Genomic DNA, 19,915 nt, shown 5'->3' on the forward strand with positions numbered 1-19,915 from the left:
ATATATACATGCAATTCAGTAAATAAATACTGATGATGAGAGAGATGAACAATATGGCTATGTTAATCATACTACTACCTTATGGGCAATGTATTTAAAGGAAAGCATAGTGCCAAACTTGAAACGCAAAACAACATTCTCTATTACATTAGCCACATTGCTGAAATGAACCAAAAGTACATGAGTATACCAGAGAGTCTTTCAATAAAGGCTGAAACACCACTAATGAGGAAACACTGAACCACAGGGTAGAATGATACAGCAAAACTGGAGTGCCGGAGTAAGTACTGTCTCTGCCTTATTAAGGCCTCCTAGAATCTTTGTTCATTTACTTTGAATGTCCACCTAGAGCAGAAATTCACAACCTTGGCACTATGGACAATTTGTGCTGGATAATTCTTTGTTGTGGAGGTTGTCCTGTGCAGAAGGTTGGACAGCATCCCTAAACTCTCCCTATTCGACGTCAGTAGCATCTTCCCATCTGGAATGACCAAAAATGTATCCAGATAATGCCAAATGTCCTTTTGGGGCAACTCTTCCCCTGCAAGCCCCAATGAGAACCACTTATCTAGAGAGACACAAACCATCAGAAAGGGGTTCTGTCAATACAGGTCAATGATTTTTATTTGGGATTTTTCCAAAGATACACATGTAAGAGTATAAGTTAATAAATTATACATACATTGGTGAGATTTATTTTGAAAGCTCCAGGATAGCAAAAGCTAGGTCTGTTTTTTCTGGCTGTTATATTTGCAGCAGTTTCTGGCACATGATAGGGTTTGACAATGTTTGTTAAACAAGCTAAAACCTGTAGATACTAAACTGTTAGTAGGGGCAGTGAATTACTATTCAATTTTCAGGTTAGACCATCATGATTTCTACTATATGTATTATCATTTCTTAAATGTATTTCTCTCACCCACCTTAATTAGAAAAAAATTCTAATAGTTAAATTACATCCAAAAATTATTAAGACTATGATATAATCAGCCAACTACTACATCCAAACCAATTATGACTTGGAACATAGGGGATAGAAAAGGCAAGTAGGAACTCTGCCACGGAAAATAAGCATAAGAAAGAAAGTAAACTCTACCTGGAATCTAGGCTAAAGATCTAACACCATAGGGCATTACTATTTGGAGAAGATAAAATAAATTTAAGCTGTTATCATCTTTCTGCCCAGATTGCTCTTTGCTTGGCTTATTGTTCAGGACTCAACTCAAGGTCTCACTCTCTAAGTGTTCTCCAAATACTCTAGACAAGTAATTTAAAAACTTCTTTTTGGGAGAGGGAGCCAAGATGGCAGCATGAGTACAGCAGCAGAAATCTCCTCCCAAAACCACATATATTTTTGAAAATAGAACAAATACAACTATTCCTAAAAGAGAGACCAGAAGACACAGGACAACAGCCAGATCACATCCACACCAGCGAGAACCCAGTGCCTCATGAAGGGGATAAGATTCAAGCCGCGGCCCAGCAGGACCAAAAGGCCCCTCACCCCAGCTCCTGGCGGGAGGACAGGAGTCGGAGCAGGGAGGGAGAGGGAGCACAGGACTGCTAAATAGCCAGGCCTAGCATTCCACATCAGAGTGCAGACACAGTGCATGTGTGGGGTGCTGGAAACTAGGGAAACAGGACAGTAAGACATGTGAGCGGGTCCCCACAGCTCTCACCCCTGGCACAAAGAAAAGCGAGTGCTTTTTGAAAGTATTAAAGGGACAGGGAGCCCACACCTGGATGGAAGCATCCAGGGACACTTAGCCCATCAGCTGGGAATCCCGGTGAACTCTGGGCACTCTAACCCCCTGGGCAGCAGGGAGCATGGAGGCCCCTCACAGGGATAAAAAGCCTCCCGTCCGTTTCACCTCCAACGCAGCTCCGCCATATAGGAGCGGTAGCCCGAGGCAGGCCACACCCACAGCAAACAAGGAGCTAAACTACATAGCGGCTGGGCAGGAATCAGAGGCCCCATCTGCATGCAGCTGCACAGCACAAGCCACTAGAGGTCACTGTTCTCCCAGGAGAAGAGGGACATAAACCAACAAGAAGGGACGTTCTCACAGCCATCACCTGTACCAGCTCCGCAAACAATCTCTATTGCCATGAAAAGGCAGAAAAATTTGATACAGACCAAAATCACAACCCCTGAGAAGGAGATAGACGTAACAAGACTTCCTGAAGAGAATTCAAAATAAATATCATAAACATACTAACGGACATGCAGAGAAATATAAAAGAGCTAAGGGATTAAGTCCGGAGGGAGATTACAGACATCTGGAGGGAGATTACAGAAAAGAAATACTCTCGGGAAGGATTTATAAGCAGAATGGATAAGATGCAAGAGGCCATTGATGAAATACAAACCACAGAACAGGAATGCATAGAAGCTGATGCAGAGAGAGATAAAAGGATATCCAGGAATGAAACAATATTAAGAGAACGGTGTGACCAATCCAAAAGGAACAATATCCGCATTATAGGGGTTCCAGAAGAAGAAGACAGAGAAAAAGGGACAGAAAGTGTCCTTGAAAAAATGATTGCTGAAAACTTCCCCAAACCAGGGGAGGAAATAGTTGCTCAGACTACAGAGGCACAAAGAACTCCCAACACATGAAACCCAAAGAGGACAACACCAAGACACATAATAATTAAAATGGCAAAGATCAAGGACAAGGACAGATTGTTAAAGGCAGCCAGAGAGAAAAAACAGATCACATACAAAGGAAAATCCATCAGACTATCATCAGAGTTCTCAACAGAAACCTTACAGGCCAGAAGAGAATGGCATGATATATTCAATGCAATGAAACAGAAGGGCCTTGAACCAAGATTACTGTATCCAGCATGATTATCATTTAAATATGAAGGAGGGATTAAACAATTCCCAGACAAGCAAAACTTGAGGGAATTTTCCTCCCACAAACCACCTATACAGGGCATCTTACAGGGAGTGCTCTAGATGGGAGCACTCCTAAAAACAGGACAGAACAAAACACTCAACATACGAAGAGTGGAGGAGGAGGAATAAGAAGGGAGAGAAATAAAGAATCATCAGACTGTGCTTATAATAGCTCAATAAGTGAGTTAAGTTAGACAGTAAGATAGAAAGAAGCTAACCTTGAACCTTTGGTGAGCACAAACTTAAAGCCTGCAATGGTAATAAGTACATACCTTTCAATAATCCCCCTAAATGTAAGTGGACTGAATACACCAATCAAAAGACACAGAGTAATAGAATGGATAAAAAACCAAGACACATCCATATGCTGCTTACAAGAGACTCACCTCAAACCCAAAGACATGCACAGACTTAAAGTCAAAGGATGGAAAAAGATATGCAAACAACAGGGAGAAAAAAGCAGGTGTTGCAATATCAGTATCAGACAAAACAGACTTCAAAATGAAGAAAGTAACAAGAGATAAAGAAGGACATTACATAATGATAAAGGGCTCAGTCCAACAAGAGGATATAACCATTATAAATATATATGCACCAATACAGGAGCACCAGCATATGTGAAACAAATACTAACAGAATTAAAGGAGGAAATAGAATGCAATGCATTCATTTTGGGAGACTTTAACACACCACTCACTCCAAAGGACAGACCCACCAGACAGAAAATAAGTAAGGACACAGAGGTACTGAACAACACACTAGAACACATGGACCTAATAGACATCTATAGAACTCTACATCCAAAAGCAACAGGATACACATTCTTCCCAAGTACACATGGAACATTCTCCAGAATAGACCACATACTAGGCCACAAAAAGAGCCTCAGTAAACTCAAAAAGACTGAAATTCTACCAACCAACTTTTCAGACCACAAAGGTATAAAACTAGAAGTAAATTGTACAAAGAAAGCAAAAAGGCTCACAAACATATAAAGGCTCAACAACATACTCCTAAATAATCAATGGATCAATGACCAAATTAAAATGGAGATCCAGCAATATATGGAAACAAATGACAACAACACAAAGCCCCAACTTCTGTGGGACGCAGCAAAAGCAGTCTCAAGAGGAAAGTATATAGCAATCCAGTCATATTTAAAGAAGGAAGAACAATCCTAAATGAATAGTCTAATGTCACAATTATCGAAATTGGAAAAAGAAGAACAAATGAGGAATAAGGTCAGCAGACGGAGGGAACTAATAAAGAACAAAGAAGAAATAAATAAAACTGAGAAGAATAAAACAATAGAAAAAAATCAATGAAACCAAGAGCTGGTTCTTCAAGAAAATAAACAAAATAGATAAGCCTCTAGCAGACTTATTAAGAGAAAAAGAGAGTCAACACACATCAACAGAATCAGAAATGAGAAAGGAAAAAACACAACGGACCCCACAGAAATACAAAGAATTATTAGAGAATACTAGGAAAACCTATATGCTAACAAGCTGAAAAACCTAGGAGAAATGGACAACTTCCTAGAAAAATACAACCTTCTAAGACTGACCAAGGAAGAAACAGAAAATCTAAACAGACCAATTACCAGCAACCAAATTGAAGCGATAATCAAAAAATTACTGAAGAACAAACCCCTGGGCCAGAGGGATTTACCTCAGAATTTTATCAGACATACAGAGAAGACATAACACCCATTCTCCTTAAAGTTTTCCAAAAAATGGAAGAGGCGGAAATACTCCCAAACTCATTCTATGAAGCTAACATCACCCTAATACCAAAACCAGGCAAAGACCCCACCAAAAAAGAAAACTACAGACCAATATCCCTGATGAATGTAGATGCAAAAATACTCAACAAAATATTAGCAAACCGAATTCAAAAATACATCAAGAGGATCATACACCATGACCAAGTGGGATTCATCCCAGGGATGCAAGGATGGTACAACATTTGAAAATCCATCAACAACATCCACCATATCAACAAAAAGAAGGACAAAAACCACATGATCACCTCCATAGATGCTGAAAAAGAATTCAACAAAATTCAACATCCATTCATGATAAAAACTCTCAGCAAAATGGGCACAGAGGGCAAGTACCTCAACATAATAAAGGCCATATATGATAAACCCACATCTAACATCATACTGAACAGCGAGAGGCTGAAAGCTTTTCCTCTGAGATCGGGAACAAGACAGGGATGCCAACTCTCCCCACTGTTATTCAACATAGTACTGGAGGTCCTAGCCACGGCAATTAGACAAATCAAAGAAATACAAGGAATCCAGATTGGTAAAGAAGAAGTTAAACTGTCACTATTTGCAGATGACATGATATTGTACAGAAAAAAACCCTAAGGACCCCACTGCAAAACTACTAGAACTAATATCGGAATTCAGCAAAGTTGCAGGATACAAAATTAACACACAGAAATCTGTGGCTTTCCTATACACTAACATTGAACTAATAGAAAGAGAAATCAGGAAGACAATACCATTCACAATAACATCAAAAGGAATAAAATACCTAGGAATAAACCTAACCAAGGAAGTGAAAGACTTATACCCTGAAAACTATAAGACACTCTTAAGAGAAATTAAAGAGGTCACTAACAAATGGAAACTCATCCCATGCTCCTGGCTAGGAAGAATTAATATCGTCAAAATGGCCATCCTGCCCAAAGCAATATACAGATTCTATGCTATCCCTATCAAATTACCAACAGCATTCTTCAATGAACTGGAACAAATAGTTCAAAAATTCATATGGAAACACCAAAGACCCGGAATAGCTAAAGCAATCCTGAGAAGGAATAATAAAGTGGGAGGGGATCTTGCTCCCCAACTTCAAGCTCTACTACAAAGCCACAGTAATCAAGACAATTTGGTACTGGCAAAAGAACAGAGCCTCAGACCAGTGGAACAGAATAGAGACTCCAGACATTAACCCAAACATATATGGTCAATTGATATACGATAAAGGAGCCATGAACATACAATGGGGAAATGACAGTCTCTTCAACAGATGGTGCTGGCAAAACTGGACAGCTACATGTTAGAGAATGAAACTGTATCACTGTCTAACCCCATACACAAAAGTTAATTCAGAATGGATCAAAGACCTAACTGTAAGTCATGAAAACATAAAACTCTTAGAAAAAAACATAGGCAAAAATCTCATGGACATAAACATGAGCGACTTCTTCATGAACATATCTCCCCAGGCAAGGAAAACAAAAGCAAAAATGAACAAATGGGACTATATCAAGCTAAAAAGCTTCTGTACAGCAAAAGACACCATCAATAGAACAAAAAGGAACCCTACAGTACGGGAGAATATATTCATAAATGACAGATCCGATAAAGGGTTGACATCCAGAATATATAAAGAGCTCACACACCTCAACAAACAAAAAGCAAATAATCCAATTAAAAAATGGGCAGAGGACTTGAATAGACAGTTCTCTAACAAAGAAATTCAGATGGCCAACAGACATATGAAAAGATGCTCCACATCGCTTGTCATCAGAGAAATGCAAATTAAAACCACAATGAGATATCACCTCACACCAGTAAGGATTGCCATCATCGAAAAGACAAACAACAAATGTTAGCGAGGTTGTGGAGAAAGGGGAACCCTCCTACACTGCTGGTGGGAATGTAAATTAGTTCAGCCATTGTGGAAAGCAGTATGGAGGTTCCTCAAAATGCTCAAAATAGAAATACCATTTGACTCAGGAATTCCACTTACAGGAATTTACCCTAAGAATGCAGCACTACAGTTTGAAAAAGACAGATGCACCCCTATGTTTATCGCTGTACTATTTACAATAGCTAAGATATGGAAGCAACCTAAATGTCCATCAGTAGATGAATGGATAAAGAAGATGTGGTACATATACACATTGGAATATTATTCAGCCATAAGGAGAAAACAGATCCTACCATTTGCTACAACATGGATGGAGCTAGAGGGTATTATGCTCAGTGAAATAAGCCAGGCAGAGAAAGACAAGTACCAAATGATTTCATTCATATGTGGAGCATAAGAACAAAGAAAAACTGAAGGAACAAAACAGCAGCAGAATCACAGAACCCACAAATGGACTAATAGTTACCAAAGTGAACGGGACTGGGGAGGATGGGTGAGAAGGGAGGGTCAAGGGTGGGGAAAAAGAAAGGGGGCATTACAATTAGCATTTATAGTATGTGGGGGGGGTATGGGTAGGTCTGTGCAACACAGAGCAGACAAGTAGTGATTTTACAGCATCTTGCTACGCTGATGGACAGTGACTGTGAAGGCATATGTGGGGGGGGACTTGGTGAAGGGGGGAGCCTAGTAAACATAATGTTCTCTTCATTTAATTGTAGATTAATGATACTAAAATAAAAAAATTTAAAAATTAATTTAAAAAAAAAACACTTCTTTTTGGGGCCACAGACTCACTTTCAAAATCTGATTATAAACAAATGGCAATGATGCATAAGTTTTTTTAAAAAGGGAAAAAAATCTGACTCAAACTATGAATCTTCCTCCTAGAAAAATGCACTTACATACAAACTTTACCACATAAGCTCAGGGAGTTTGTGTATCTCCTAAAATCTACTGATAGACAACGGTTTCTCTCATTTCTGCATGACCATTAATACTTATTGTCCATACCACACAATTTAGCATTTCAAGTAAGTTCTGGTATCTAGTTTCTTACCCAAATTTAGTTAAATCACATACTTCTAGTATGTCAACTAAGCAGCTGGTATGGTGATTCTGAGAATCTCATAAAATAGAACATGTGGAAAACGCTTATAAACTGTAAAGTACCAATACACAGTCTTCTATTATGTTCTTCATTTCCAACTCCTCAACCATATTATAAAGAACATGGGAGTAGGGACTGTATATTGCAAACTCTCCTGAATACTTTTTATTGTCCAGTAAAACTGAATGGATGTTTCTTAGTATCTATCTCAAGCAAGGAACTCTGGCTTATTGCCAAGGTTGAGGGTGGTGCTGGGAGTAACCACCTCTAATCTGCATCCAAAGGTAACAGAAAGAGATGAAACACGTTGCTTCACAAGAACTTCAATTGTCCTGTCTTTGTAAGTCATGTATTAGTTTAAATACTCCAATCTGTAGCTACTGTGGACAGCTAAATATTGAAAAATGTGAAGGGCTTGTAAATATTAAATCAAAGAGAAAGAAAAAAAGAAATCCATGAAGTTTCTTACCTCAAAATTGGTATCTGTTGAATTCTTTGAATCATGTTGCCAAGATTCACTGAAAGAGAATGACCTATATTTGAAGGGCCAAGTCAATAGATAATAGGTGTAAGGATTCATAAGCTCTTCTCTTTGCTTAACTTCTTCAGACAGTGTTTCATGGTAAGTTCTACACTAATTTTAATTTTCAGGAATAAACTGGTGGCATAAAATGAATACCATAATGAACAACAAAACCCAAGCTCTGTTAAAACCTAAGGAGCTATACCTAGGAATTCACCCAAAGAATACAAGTTATCAGATTCAAAAAGACATATGCACCCCTATGTTTATTGCAGCACTATTTACAATAGCCAAGATACGGAAGCAACTAAGTGTCCATCAGTAGATGAATGGATAAAGAAGAGATGGTACATATACACAGTGGAATACTATTCAGCCATAAGAAAGAAACAAATCCTACCATTTGCAACAACATGGATGGAGCTGGAGGATATTATGCTCAGTGAAAGAAGCCAGGCAGAGAAAGAGAAGTGCCAAATGATGTCCCTCATTTGTGAAGTAAAACAACAAAGCAAAGCTCAAGGAACAAAATAGCAGCAGACTCACAGACTGCAAGAAGGGACTAGCAATTACCAAAGGGGAGGGGGAGGAGGGCAGGTGGGGAGGGAGGAGAAGGGGAATGAGGGGTATTATGGTTGGCACACATGGTGGGCGGGGGAGATCATGGGGAAGTCAGTGTAGCATAGAGAAGGCAAATAGTGACTCTGTGGTATCTTACTATGCCAATGGACAGTGACTTCAATGAGGTATGGGGTAGACTTGATAATATGGGTGAATGCAATAACCACATTATTTTTCATATGAAGCCTTCAAAAGAGTGTATATCAATAAAACCTTAATTAAAAAAAAGCTAAGGAGCTATAGATTAATCCTACCCTCTTTTAAAGTCCAACTCAAGTCACCATTTCCTACCTTTTTTTTTTTTACTTGTCTCATTTCACTCGACTTTGAGTTGCCTAGCATTTTGTCCACAGTCCTTCAGGTTACATTATTATAAATTTTACTGGTCAGAACTGCACACACTGAAGTACCTGTCTTATATCCTCATCCAGATCATGTTCTCTGTAGCATATCTGTGTAGCACAGAATTAGCCAAACACATAGGACATGCTAATGAATAGCTGAAACAGAATGAAGTTAAATGATTTATTCAGGACTCAAATTCTTCTTCTATAGAAACAATACTAATGATCCCAGTTTTCCAATTTCTGTATCACAGATGAAATCAATGTGAAGGTAGTGACAGAAGACCTCTAGGAATTTATACAGGAAGAAAATAGGTCATTCTTTTCATGGTCAGGAGCCTATTTTTTCAAGTGTTTCCTACACACAAATGAGCAGAAGCCCATTCTCACCAGATTGTTTCTTTGGTAGGTGATGGGTGAAGGAATGGAACTCTCCCACCCCTAAAATTCCTATTCTGTCATTTTTTTTTCCACTTTTCTTTGACACTGGATGCTAGTCTGGAATACTTGCTTGGTTCACCCTTTGAGTAAATATAAAAAAAAGGAAAACAGAGTAATTTCAGCCCTTTTACTCTATTTTGCAAAGATACCAAGAAGACAAATCAGAAACTTACAGAAACAGGAAGTACTCTGGAGGAAAGATACTACGCAAATGAAATACATTAAAGAGTTACTTTCACATTTTTAATTCTGTGCCTAATTTCCAATTTAAACTGGTACTTTTTAAAAACTAAGGCCAACAAAGAAATCAGTAAAAAGAAAACAGAAAATTGAAATAAACAAAAAGCAGAACAGCGTAACCAGGAGGTAGATTAGAAGGCTATCAGAAATAACATAAAGACCTCTCCCTTCAAAGTCACATGTCTACCTGATGTTACAAAGTCTAATTGGACAAAATGAAAGTCTGACACACAGGCCACATATTTAAATAAATGTGCAAATTAAAATCTAGTCTTGGTTAATCATAATGAAGGAAATAAACAAATGGATTACAAATTTGCCAAAATTTACAAAACTTTTGCACTGTAATTACAGGTTTATTTAATTTAAACAGGAAGGAACTCAAAAGGCAAAAAGAACTCCTGGAGGTTAACAGCAGGAAGGGCATAAAAAAAACAAAGAACAAAACCTACTTCTTAAGGATCAGGGTTATTCTGTGGAAAATGTTTGATGTTCCCTCCCTCCAAGAGAAAGAAAAATGTTCTACAAATGTTATAAAAAGTATTCCTAAATACCACAGTGATACACGGCTATTAAAACCAATAACCCTTATATTTTTAGGGATGGTTTAAAGGGTCGTTCAAATAATTATTTTATTTCTTATCTTTCAAGCATTATCCACACACAAATGTACATCAGCTAGTTACTTATGTAAAAACTTATAAATCTGTAATCCCTTCTATAAATCAAACCAATGAATGCTCAGACAAAAACCAAAAATTAACATGAGGATCCAAGAAAATACTAATGTAGAGTCTAACCAGAAAGTAGAAAAATAAAATACACATTACCAAAAAACCCAGGGTGGGTAAAATTGCAGCATTTCCAGAATCTCTTGCCTGGAATTAGTGCACCTCCATTTCAATAGGTGTTTTCCAAGGGGTGGAGAGTAGTCCACCTCCAGATAAATAGGTAATTACAAGGACCACAGAGGGCATATCTGGACAGGAAAGGTTAGATGTGGTCTCTTCTTCTGCAGCCAGGTCACAAGAGACATGGGAAAGAAGAAGTGGAAGACTGCTTGTGAGAAATAAATGGGTTTCTGGAGGAGGCGGAGCCAAGATGGCAGCATGAGTAGGAGAGTGGGAATCTCCTCCCAAAAACATATATATTTTTGAAAATACAACAGATACAACTATCCCTAAAAGAGAGACCAGAAGACACAGGACAACAGCCAGACTACATTCACACCTGCAAGAACCTAGCACCTGGTGAAAGGGGTAAGATACAAGTCGCAGCCCGGAGGGACCTGAGGCTCCTCACCCCAGCTCCTGGTGGGACGAGAGGAGTTGGGGCGGGGAAGGAGAGAGAGCCCAGGACTGTTAAACACCCAGCCCTAGCCATCCACACCAGAGCGCAGACACACAGTGTATGCATGGGGTGCTGGAAACTAGGGAAGCAGGACAGTAAGACCTGTGAGCGGGTCCCACAGCCGGCGCCCCTGGGACAAAGAAAAGCGAGTGCTTTTTTTAAAGTCTTAAAGGGACAGGGATGCCACAGCAGGACGGAAGCATCCCGGGTCACAGTCTACCAGCTGGAAATTCCACGGAACTCCAGGTGCACTAACCCCCTGGGCAACAGCTCTGAGATCCCTCACGGAGGTAAAGAGCTAAACAGTCCCCCCGTCCATTACCCCTCCAGGGACCCGCCATAGCACAGCAGCGGCCTGAGGCTGGCCATGCCCATGGCAAGGGAGCTTCCTCCATACCAGCTGGGCAAGATACAGAGAACCGTCTAAACACAATTGTCCAACACAAGCCACTAGGGGTCGCAGTTGTCCCACTAAAGAAAGGCCAGGAGCAAGTGGAGTCTTGGCTCTCCCAGCTGACAGACGAGTCAACAGCATACCACTGCACCTATCAACATAAAAAGGCAAAAAATTTGATCCGGACAAGACTAACCCAGACATCTTCGACATCTTCTACATCTTCCCCTGAGAAGGAACCTGGGGCATAGATTTAACCAATCTTCCTGAAAAAGAATTCAAAACAAAAGTCATAACCACGCTGATGGACTTGCAGAGAAACATGCAAGAACTAAGGAGGGAGAATACAGAAATAAAACAATCTTTGGAAGGACTTCAAAGCAGAATGGACAAGATGCAAGAGACCATTAATGGACTAGAAAACAGAGAACAGGAACGCAGAGAAGCTGATGCAGAAAGAGATAAAAGGATCTCCAGGAATGAAAGAATATTAAGAGAACTGTGTGACCAATCCAAATGGAACAATATTCGCATTATAGGGGTACCAGAACAAGAAGAGAGAGAAAAAGGGATAGAAAGTTTATTTGAAGAAATAATTGCTGAAAACTTCCCCAAACTGGGGGAGGAAATAGTCTCTCACACCTTGGAGGCTCACAGAAGTCCCAACACAAGGGACCCAGAGGACAACACCAAGACACATAATAATTAAAATGGCAAAGATCCAAGACAAGGACAGAGTATTAAAGGCAGCCAGAGAGAGAAAAAAGGTCACCTACAAAGGAAAACCCATTAGGCTATCATCAGACTTCTCAACAGAAACTTTACAGGCCAGAAGAGAATGGCATGATATATTTAATGCAATGAAGCAGAACAGACTTGAACCAAGAATACTGTATCCAGTACGATTATGATTTAAATATGAAGGCGCGATTAAACAATTCCCAGATAAGCAAAAGTTGAGGGAATTTGCCTCCCACAAACCACCTCTACAGGGTATTTTAGAGGGGCTGCTCTAGATGGAAGCACTCCTAAGGCTAAATAGATGTCAACAGAGAAAATAAAATCACAGCAAAGAAAGCAGAGCAACCAAATACTAACTAAAGCCAAAAAATAAAATCAACTACTCAAAAAAGTAGTCAAAGGAAGCACAAAAGAACAAAGAATAAAATGCCAAACATATAAAGAATGGAGGAGGAGGAATGAGAAGGGAGATAAATTAAGAATCATCAGACTGTGCTAATAATAGCTTAATAATCAAGTTAAGTTACACAGTTAGATAGTAAAGAAGCTAACCTTGAACCCTTGGTAACCACAAATCTAAGGCCTGCAATGTTAATAAGTACATATCATTCAGTAATCACCCTAAATGTAAATGGACTGAATGCACCAATCAAAAGACAGAATAATAGAATGGATAAAAAAGTAAGATCCATCTATATGCTGCTTACAAAAGACTCACCTCAAACCCAAAGACATACACAGACTAAAAGTCAAGGGATGGAAAAAGATATTTCATGCAAACAACAGAGAGAAAAAAGCAGGTGCAGCAGTACTGGTATCAGACAAAATAGACTTCAAAAGAAAGAAAGTAACAAGAGATAAAGAAGGACATTGCATAATGATAAAGGGGTCAGCCCAACAAGAGGATATAGCCATTATAAATATATAGGCACCCAATACAGGAGCACCAACATATGTGAAACAAATACTAACAGAATTAAAGGAGGAAACAGAATGTAATGCATTCATTCTAGGAGACTTCAACACACCACTCACTCCAAAGGACAGATCCACCAGACAGAATATAAGTAAGGACATAGAGGCACTGAACAACACACTAGAACAGATGGACTTAAGAGACATCTCCAGAACTCTATACCCAAAAGCAGCGGGATACACATTCTTCTCATGTGCACATGGAACATTCTCCAGAATAGACCACATACTAGGCCACAAAAAGAGCCTCAGTAAATTCAAAAAGACAGAAATTCTACCAACCAACTTCTCAGACAACAAAGGCATAAAACTAGAAATAAACTGTACAAAGAAAACAAAAAGGCTCACAAACACATGGAGGCTTAACAACATGCTTCTAAATAATCAATGGATCAATGAGCAAATTAAAACAGAGATCAAGCAATATATGGACACAAATGACAATGACAGCATAAAGCCTCAGCTTCCATGGGATGCAGCTAAGGCAGGTCTAAGAGGAAAGTATATTGCAATCCAGGCCTATCTAAAGGAAGAACATTCCCAAATGAAGAGTCTAAAGTCACAATTATTGAAACTGGAAAAAGAAGAACAAATGAGGCCTAAAGTCAGCAGAAGGAGGGACATAATAAATATCAGAGAATAAATAAATAAAATTGAGAAGAATAAAACAATAGAAAAAAATCAATGAAACCAAGAGCTGGTTCTTTGAGAAAATAAACAAAATAGATAAACCTCTAGTCAGACTTAAGACAAAAAGAGAATCTACACACATCAACAGAATCAGAAACGAGAAAGGAAAAATCATGACGGACCCCACAGAAATACAAAGAATTATTAGAGAATACTATGAGAATCTATATGCTAAAAAGTTAGAAAACCTAGAAGAAATGGACAACTTCCTAGAAAAATAAAACCTTCCAAGACTGACCAAGAAAGAAATAGAAAATCTAAACAGACCAATTACCAGCAACGAAATTGAAGTGGTAATCCAAAAACTACGCAAGAACAAAACCCCTGGGCCAGATGGATACACCGCTGAATTTTATCAGACACATAGAGAAGACATAATACCCATTCTCCTTAAAGTTTTCCAAAAAATAGAAGAGGCGGGAATACTCCCAAATTCATTCTATGAAGCCAGCATCACTCTAATACCAAAACCAGGCAAAGACATCACAAAAAAAGAAAATTACAGACCAATATCCCTGATGAACGCAGATGCAAAAATACTCAACAAAACATTAGCAAACCAAATTCAAAAACACATCAAGAGGATCATACACCATGATGAACTGGGATTCATCTTAGGGATGCAAGGATGGTACAACATTCGAAAATCCATCAACATCATCCACCACATCAACATAAAGAAGGACTAAAAGCACATGGTCATCTCCATAGATGCTAAAAAAGCATTCAACAAAATTCAACATACATTCATGATAAAAACTCTCAACAAAACGAGTATTCAAGGCAAGTACCTCAACATAATAATGGCCGTATACAACAAACCCACAGACCACATCATACTTAACAGCAGGAAGCTGTTTCCTCTAAGATCGGAAACAAAACAGGGACGCCCACTATCCCCACTGTTATTCAATATAGTACTGGAGGTCCTAGCCATGGCAATAAGACAAAACAAAGAAATACAAGGAATCCAGATTGGTAAAGAAGAAGTCAAACTGTCACTGTTTGCAGATGACATGATCTTGTACATAAAAAACCCTAAAGACTCCATTCCAAAACTACTGGAACTAATATCTGAATTCAGCGAAGTGGCAGGATAAAAAATTAATACACAGAAAATCTGTTGCTTTCCTATACACTAACATTGAATTAACAGAAAGAGAAATCAGGAAAACAATTCCACTCACAATTGCATCAAAAAGAATAAAATACCTAGGAATAAATCTACCAAGGAAGTGAAAGACCTATACCCTGAAAACAACAAGACACTCTTAAGAGAAATTAAAGAGGACACTAACAAATGGAAACTCATTCATGCTCTTGGCTAGGAAGAATTAATATTGTCAAAATGCCCATCCTGCCTAAAACAATCTACAGATTCAATGCAATGCCTATCAAAATAGAAACAACATTCCTCAACAAACTGGAAAAAATAGTTTTAAAATTCATATGGAACCAGAAAAGACCCCTAATAACCAAAGGAATCCTGAGAAGGAAGAATAAAGCAGGGAACATCTCGCTCCCCAACTTCAAGCTCCACTACAAATCCACAGTAATCAAGACCATTTGGTACTGACACAAGAACAGAGCCACAGACCAGTGGAACAGAATAGAGTCCAGATATTAACCCAAACATATATGGTCAATTAATATATGATAAAGGAGCCACGGACATACAATGGGGAAATGACAGCCTCTTCAACAGTTGGTGTTGGCAAAACTGGACAGCTACATGTAAGAGAATGAAACTGTATCACTGTCTAACCCCATACACAAAAGTTAATTCAGAATGGATCAAAGACCTAACTGTAAGTCATGAAAACATAAAACTCTTAGAAAAAAACATAGGCAAAAATCTCTTGGACAAAAACACGAGTGACTTCTTCATGAACATATCTCCCCAGGCAAGGGAAACAAAAGCAAAAATGAACAAGTGGGACTATATCAAGCTGAAAAGCTTCTGTACAGCAAAGGACACCACCAAGAGAACTAAAAGGCATCCTACAGTATGGGAGAATATATTTGTAAATGACAGATCTGATAAAGGGTTGACATCCAAAATATATAAAGAGCTCACGCACCTCAACAAACAAAAAGCAAATAATCCAATTAAAAAATGGGCAGAGGATCTGACAGACAGTTCTCCTAAGAAGAAATTCAGACAGCCAACAGACACATAAAAAGATGCTCCACATTGCTAGTCATCAGAGAAATGCAAATTAAAACCACAATGAGATATCACCTCACACCAGTAAGGATCGCCACCATCCCAAAGACAAACAACAACAAATGTTGGCAAGGTTGTGGAGAAAGGGGAACCCTGCTACACTCCTGGTGGGAATGTAAACTAGTTCAACCGTTGTGGAAAGCAGTATGGAGGTCCCTCAAAAAACTCAAAATAGAAATATCATTTGACCCAGGAATTCCACTTCTAGGAATTTACCCTATGGATGCAGGAGCCCAGTTTGAAGAAGACATAAGCACCCCTATGTTTATCTCAGCACTATTTACAATAGCCAAGAAATGGAAACAACCTAAGTGTCCATCAGTAGATGAATGGATAAAGAAGATGTGGTACATATACACAGTGGAATACTACTCAGCCATAAGAAAAAAACAGATCCTACCATTTGCAGCAACATGGATGGAGCTATGCTCAGTGAAATAAGCCAGGTGGAGAAAGACAAGTACCAAATGATTTCACTCATCTGTGGAGTATAAGAACAAAGAAAAAACTTAGGGAACAAAACAGCAGCAGACTCACAGAACCCAAGAATGGACTAACAGTTACCGAAGGGAAAGGGACTGGGGAGGATGGGTGGGAAGGGAGGGATAAGGGTGGTGGGGGGAGAAAGGGGGCATTATGATATTAGCATGTATAATGTGGGGTGGCACGGGGTGGGTTGTGCAACACAGTTAAGACAAATAGTGATCCTACAGCATCTTACTACGCATCTTACTACGCAGATGGACAGTGACTGTAATGGGGTTCGTCAGGGGGACTTGGTAAACATATGGGGGAGTCTAGTAAACATAACGTTCCTTATTAATTGTAAATTATACCAAAATAAAAAAAAAATACTTGGGACCAGTTAACAAGTTCACACCTCTAGTCCTTTGTCATTCCTGAAAAATCCTTAAAGGGGGAACCCCTAAGCTTTCAGTGCTCCTCTCCCTGAGGCCGCCCACACTTTCTGCCTGTGAAACTTTAACTTTTCCCAACCTTTCAGGGTGCTCCTCTCTCTCTGAGGTCGTCTGCACTTTCTAAGTAACTTTAAATAAAACTTTTACTCTGCTTCACTATTGTGTCTCTTCCCTTCAATTCTATGTCACGGTGGGGACAAGAATCGAGGAAAATACACAATGCCTCTCCCCCAACAACAGGACTTAGCCCTTTTGAATAAAACAATTGTGTTTAATAGGTGAAAAACTGAACACTCCATTTCCTAAGTTAAAAGACACTTGACAATCTTCCCTAGTGTCTAAATCATCACAGAAAAATAGGTTTGAAGTACTGTTTGGCCTTAAAAATAAAACCAGGTATTTCAGTTTCACGTGAATATCTTTGGAAGGTAAAAGCATTAGCTGGCCTGTTATTTCACCTTCATCAAAGGGCTGTTTTCACCAGTGGTACCATTACTCCAGCACCAAAAAACAACTCATTTACTACTAAACATCTTTTATTAATAAAACAGGCAGAAAAGAAATCCAATTTTAAAATATAATTTATCAAGCAGAGAAAAATAGAAGTATTTTTCATTATAAACAAATCAGAGATTCAAATTTTCTAATCCAGAGAGTAGAAATGGATTCATTTAAAATAAACTAAAGCCATGAATAAAAGGAGTTCCAGGCTTAAGCACATTATACATTAGATGATGGCACCTACTGACTAAATGTAATATTGCATGCCTACATTAGCCATGAGCATCTGGAGGAAAAACTTTCTGGTGGTGTGAACTGAAAAGATTTCCATAGTCTCTCAGGGGTAGGGAGTACAGTAGTGTGAAGAGGAAAATCATGACAAATGGTCAAAGAAAAAATTCCATACTAAAGAACGTAACACAAAAAGCAAGCTGACAGGAGTATACTAAAACCCACAGCAAGGCAAATCAATGCTGGGATGTATAATTTCAAGAATTCTGACCTTAACTCTCTTCCTGAAATATTTTAATGTAGTCTTTCGGACTTTAATTTTTAGGTATATAATATGTCTAATTTCACTACAAAAATAAAGGTAAAGTAGGATTCACTTGATATACATTGTTTTAAAGGGAAACTATACTCTGAGAAGTAAGATACATATTTTATAAATGATTCTTCACTGAGAGGAAGTGTGGTTAGGGAAAGAAAATGAGTTTTACAGCCACAGAGAATTGTGCTCTACCTTCTGACCCTCCTACTTGAACTGAATGACCTTGAGCACATTGTTTAACATCCCTGAACCTTTTTCTTCATTTATGTACCTTAAAATATTATTTTAGGAACTGGCACATAGGAAGTACTCCACAAATGGAAATTGTTGTAATTATTATAGAATTGCTACATTTTTCCCAGGAGTACTTTGGTCAATAAAACTACATGATACTATGCCAGAAAATACCTGACCAGTTAAAAGAGTTCCTTAATTTCTATGGAATTCCTGGATCTAAGGACTTTTTTTTGCTCAGTAGAAAAAATTTTATATAAGGGAAAAGAACACTTTTTCCTCAAATATTTAATTTTGTTAACCTCCAAAGGATAGGAAATATTACCCTTCTGATATATCTGACAATTAATACTCCATAAGCAGAAATATTCCTTTGTCAAACAAGATTGTGCTTTCCTATATGTCCACAGCTACCTATCAGAAAGCTATGCTCAAAATTGTAACTTGGGCTGTCCAACCTTTGTGGTGTGAGGCAAGAAGCAGCTTAATTCCCCTGATATTTATGGTACATATGTTGTGCAAGAGCTAGGAAATCAGCCAGGGCTACCTAACCCTATAGCACTACTCTCACTCTTCTCTTTGAATCAAGTTGGCTAATCAACTCCTTAAGTGAGACCCTTCTAATACTTCATCATGTAAAAGCAGGACACAGGTTTCTTCTCTTTAAGGCTGAAACACAATTACTGAGCCTTTTCTGAACAAGATTTATTCTTTATGCTTCTCTTTAAATTTCACAAACTGTGTAATTTAAATATACAAGGTAGGGATGGTTTCCTAAAGAAAACATGAAGCTCATGTTCTCTGTTTTAAGTAAAGAAGAAAAAAAAGGAAATGGCATCCAACCCAACTAAGCAGAGTAATTTAACAATATCAGATTCAGAAATTCCTCAACCCAATTTAAGGCAATATTTTCTGGCTATTCAAAGACCGGCAATAAATGTAACCATCCTGGACTTGATGTGACTGGAATGCAGATCAGCTTAAGGTTTTCTCCAAACTCAGCTTCATTTATCTACTTAAATTCTTAGAAACTGTGACAGAAAATAAATATAAAAATTTAAAAATATATACACACATGAATATGTTTATAAATACCTATTGCCTTCCATTAAAAATAAAGTTTTAAGGAAGGCTGCCAACAAATCTTTTTTAAGAAAAGGAAGAAATAATGATGCCCTAGATCCCAGAAAATTGGAAAAAGAAAACCTGTACGTATGATAAATTCTACAACAAAGTTTAAAACTATTTTAGATTTCTCACTTATTGATAATTGCTGCTATTATCAACAGTATCTTTATTATACTTTTTCATTCATCAGTTTTTAAAATGACTCTCTGAAAACAACTCTATGATGGATACAGAATTTATTCTATTTTATATATGAAAAACTGAGAAAACTGTAAGATAAATTTTAGCCAAAATAAGCAGGCAAAGAGAGGCAACAAAGGGCCAGGTAGTTTATTTGAATGCCACCCCCGGGTGA

General features: G+C 38.3%; 1 protein-coding gene across 2 annotated transcripts in view; it reads right to left on the bottom strand.

Moving 5' to 3' along the window:
- The window catches only part of COMMD1 (copper metabolism domain containing 1), a 189,480-nt gene that overhangs the window by 62,940 nt on the left and 106,625 nt on the right, over window positions 1-19,915 (bottom strand). Inside the window, exon 3 of one of the 2 annotated variants that reach the window (XM_073212682.1) lies at window positions 16,631-16,711. The exons of the other annotated variant lie outside the window; for it this stretch is intronic. Coding sequence (XP_073068783.1) covers window positions 16,631-16,711 — 81 coding nt within the window. The remainder of the gene's footprint in view (window positions 1-16,630; window positions 16,712-19,915) is intronic. 2 annotated transcript variants of the gene reach the window in all.

The sequence above is a fragment of the Manis javanica genome, chromosome 1, assembly GCF_040802235.1.
Source record: "Manis javanica isolate MJ-LG chromosome 1, MJ_LKY, whole genome shotgun sequence".
NCBI lineage: Eukaryota > Metazoa > Chordata > Mammalia > Pholidota > Manidae > Manis > Manis javanica.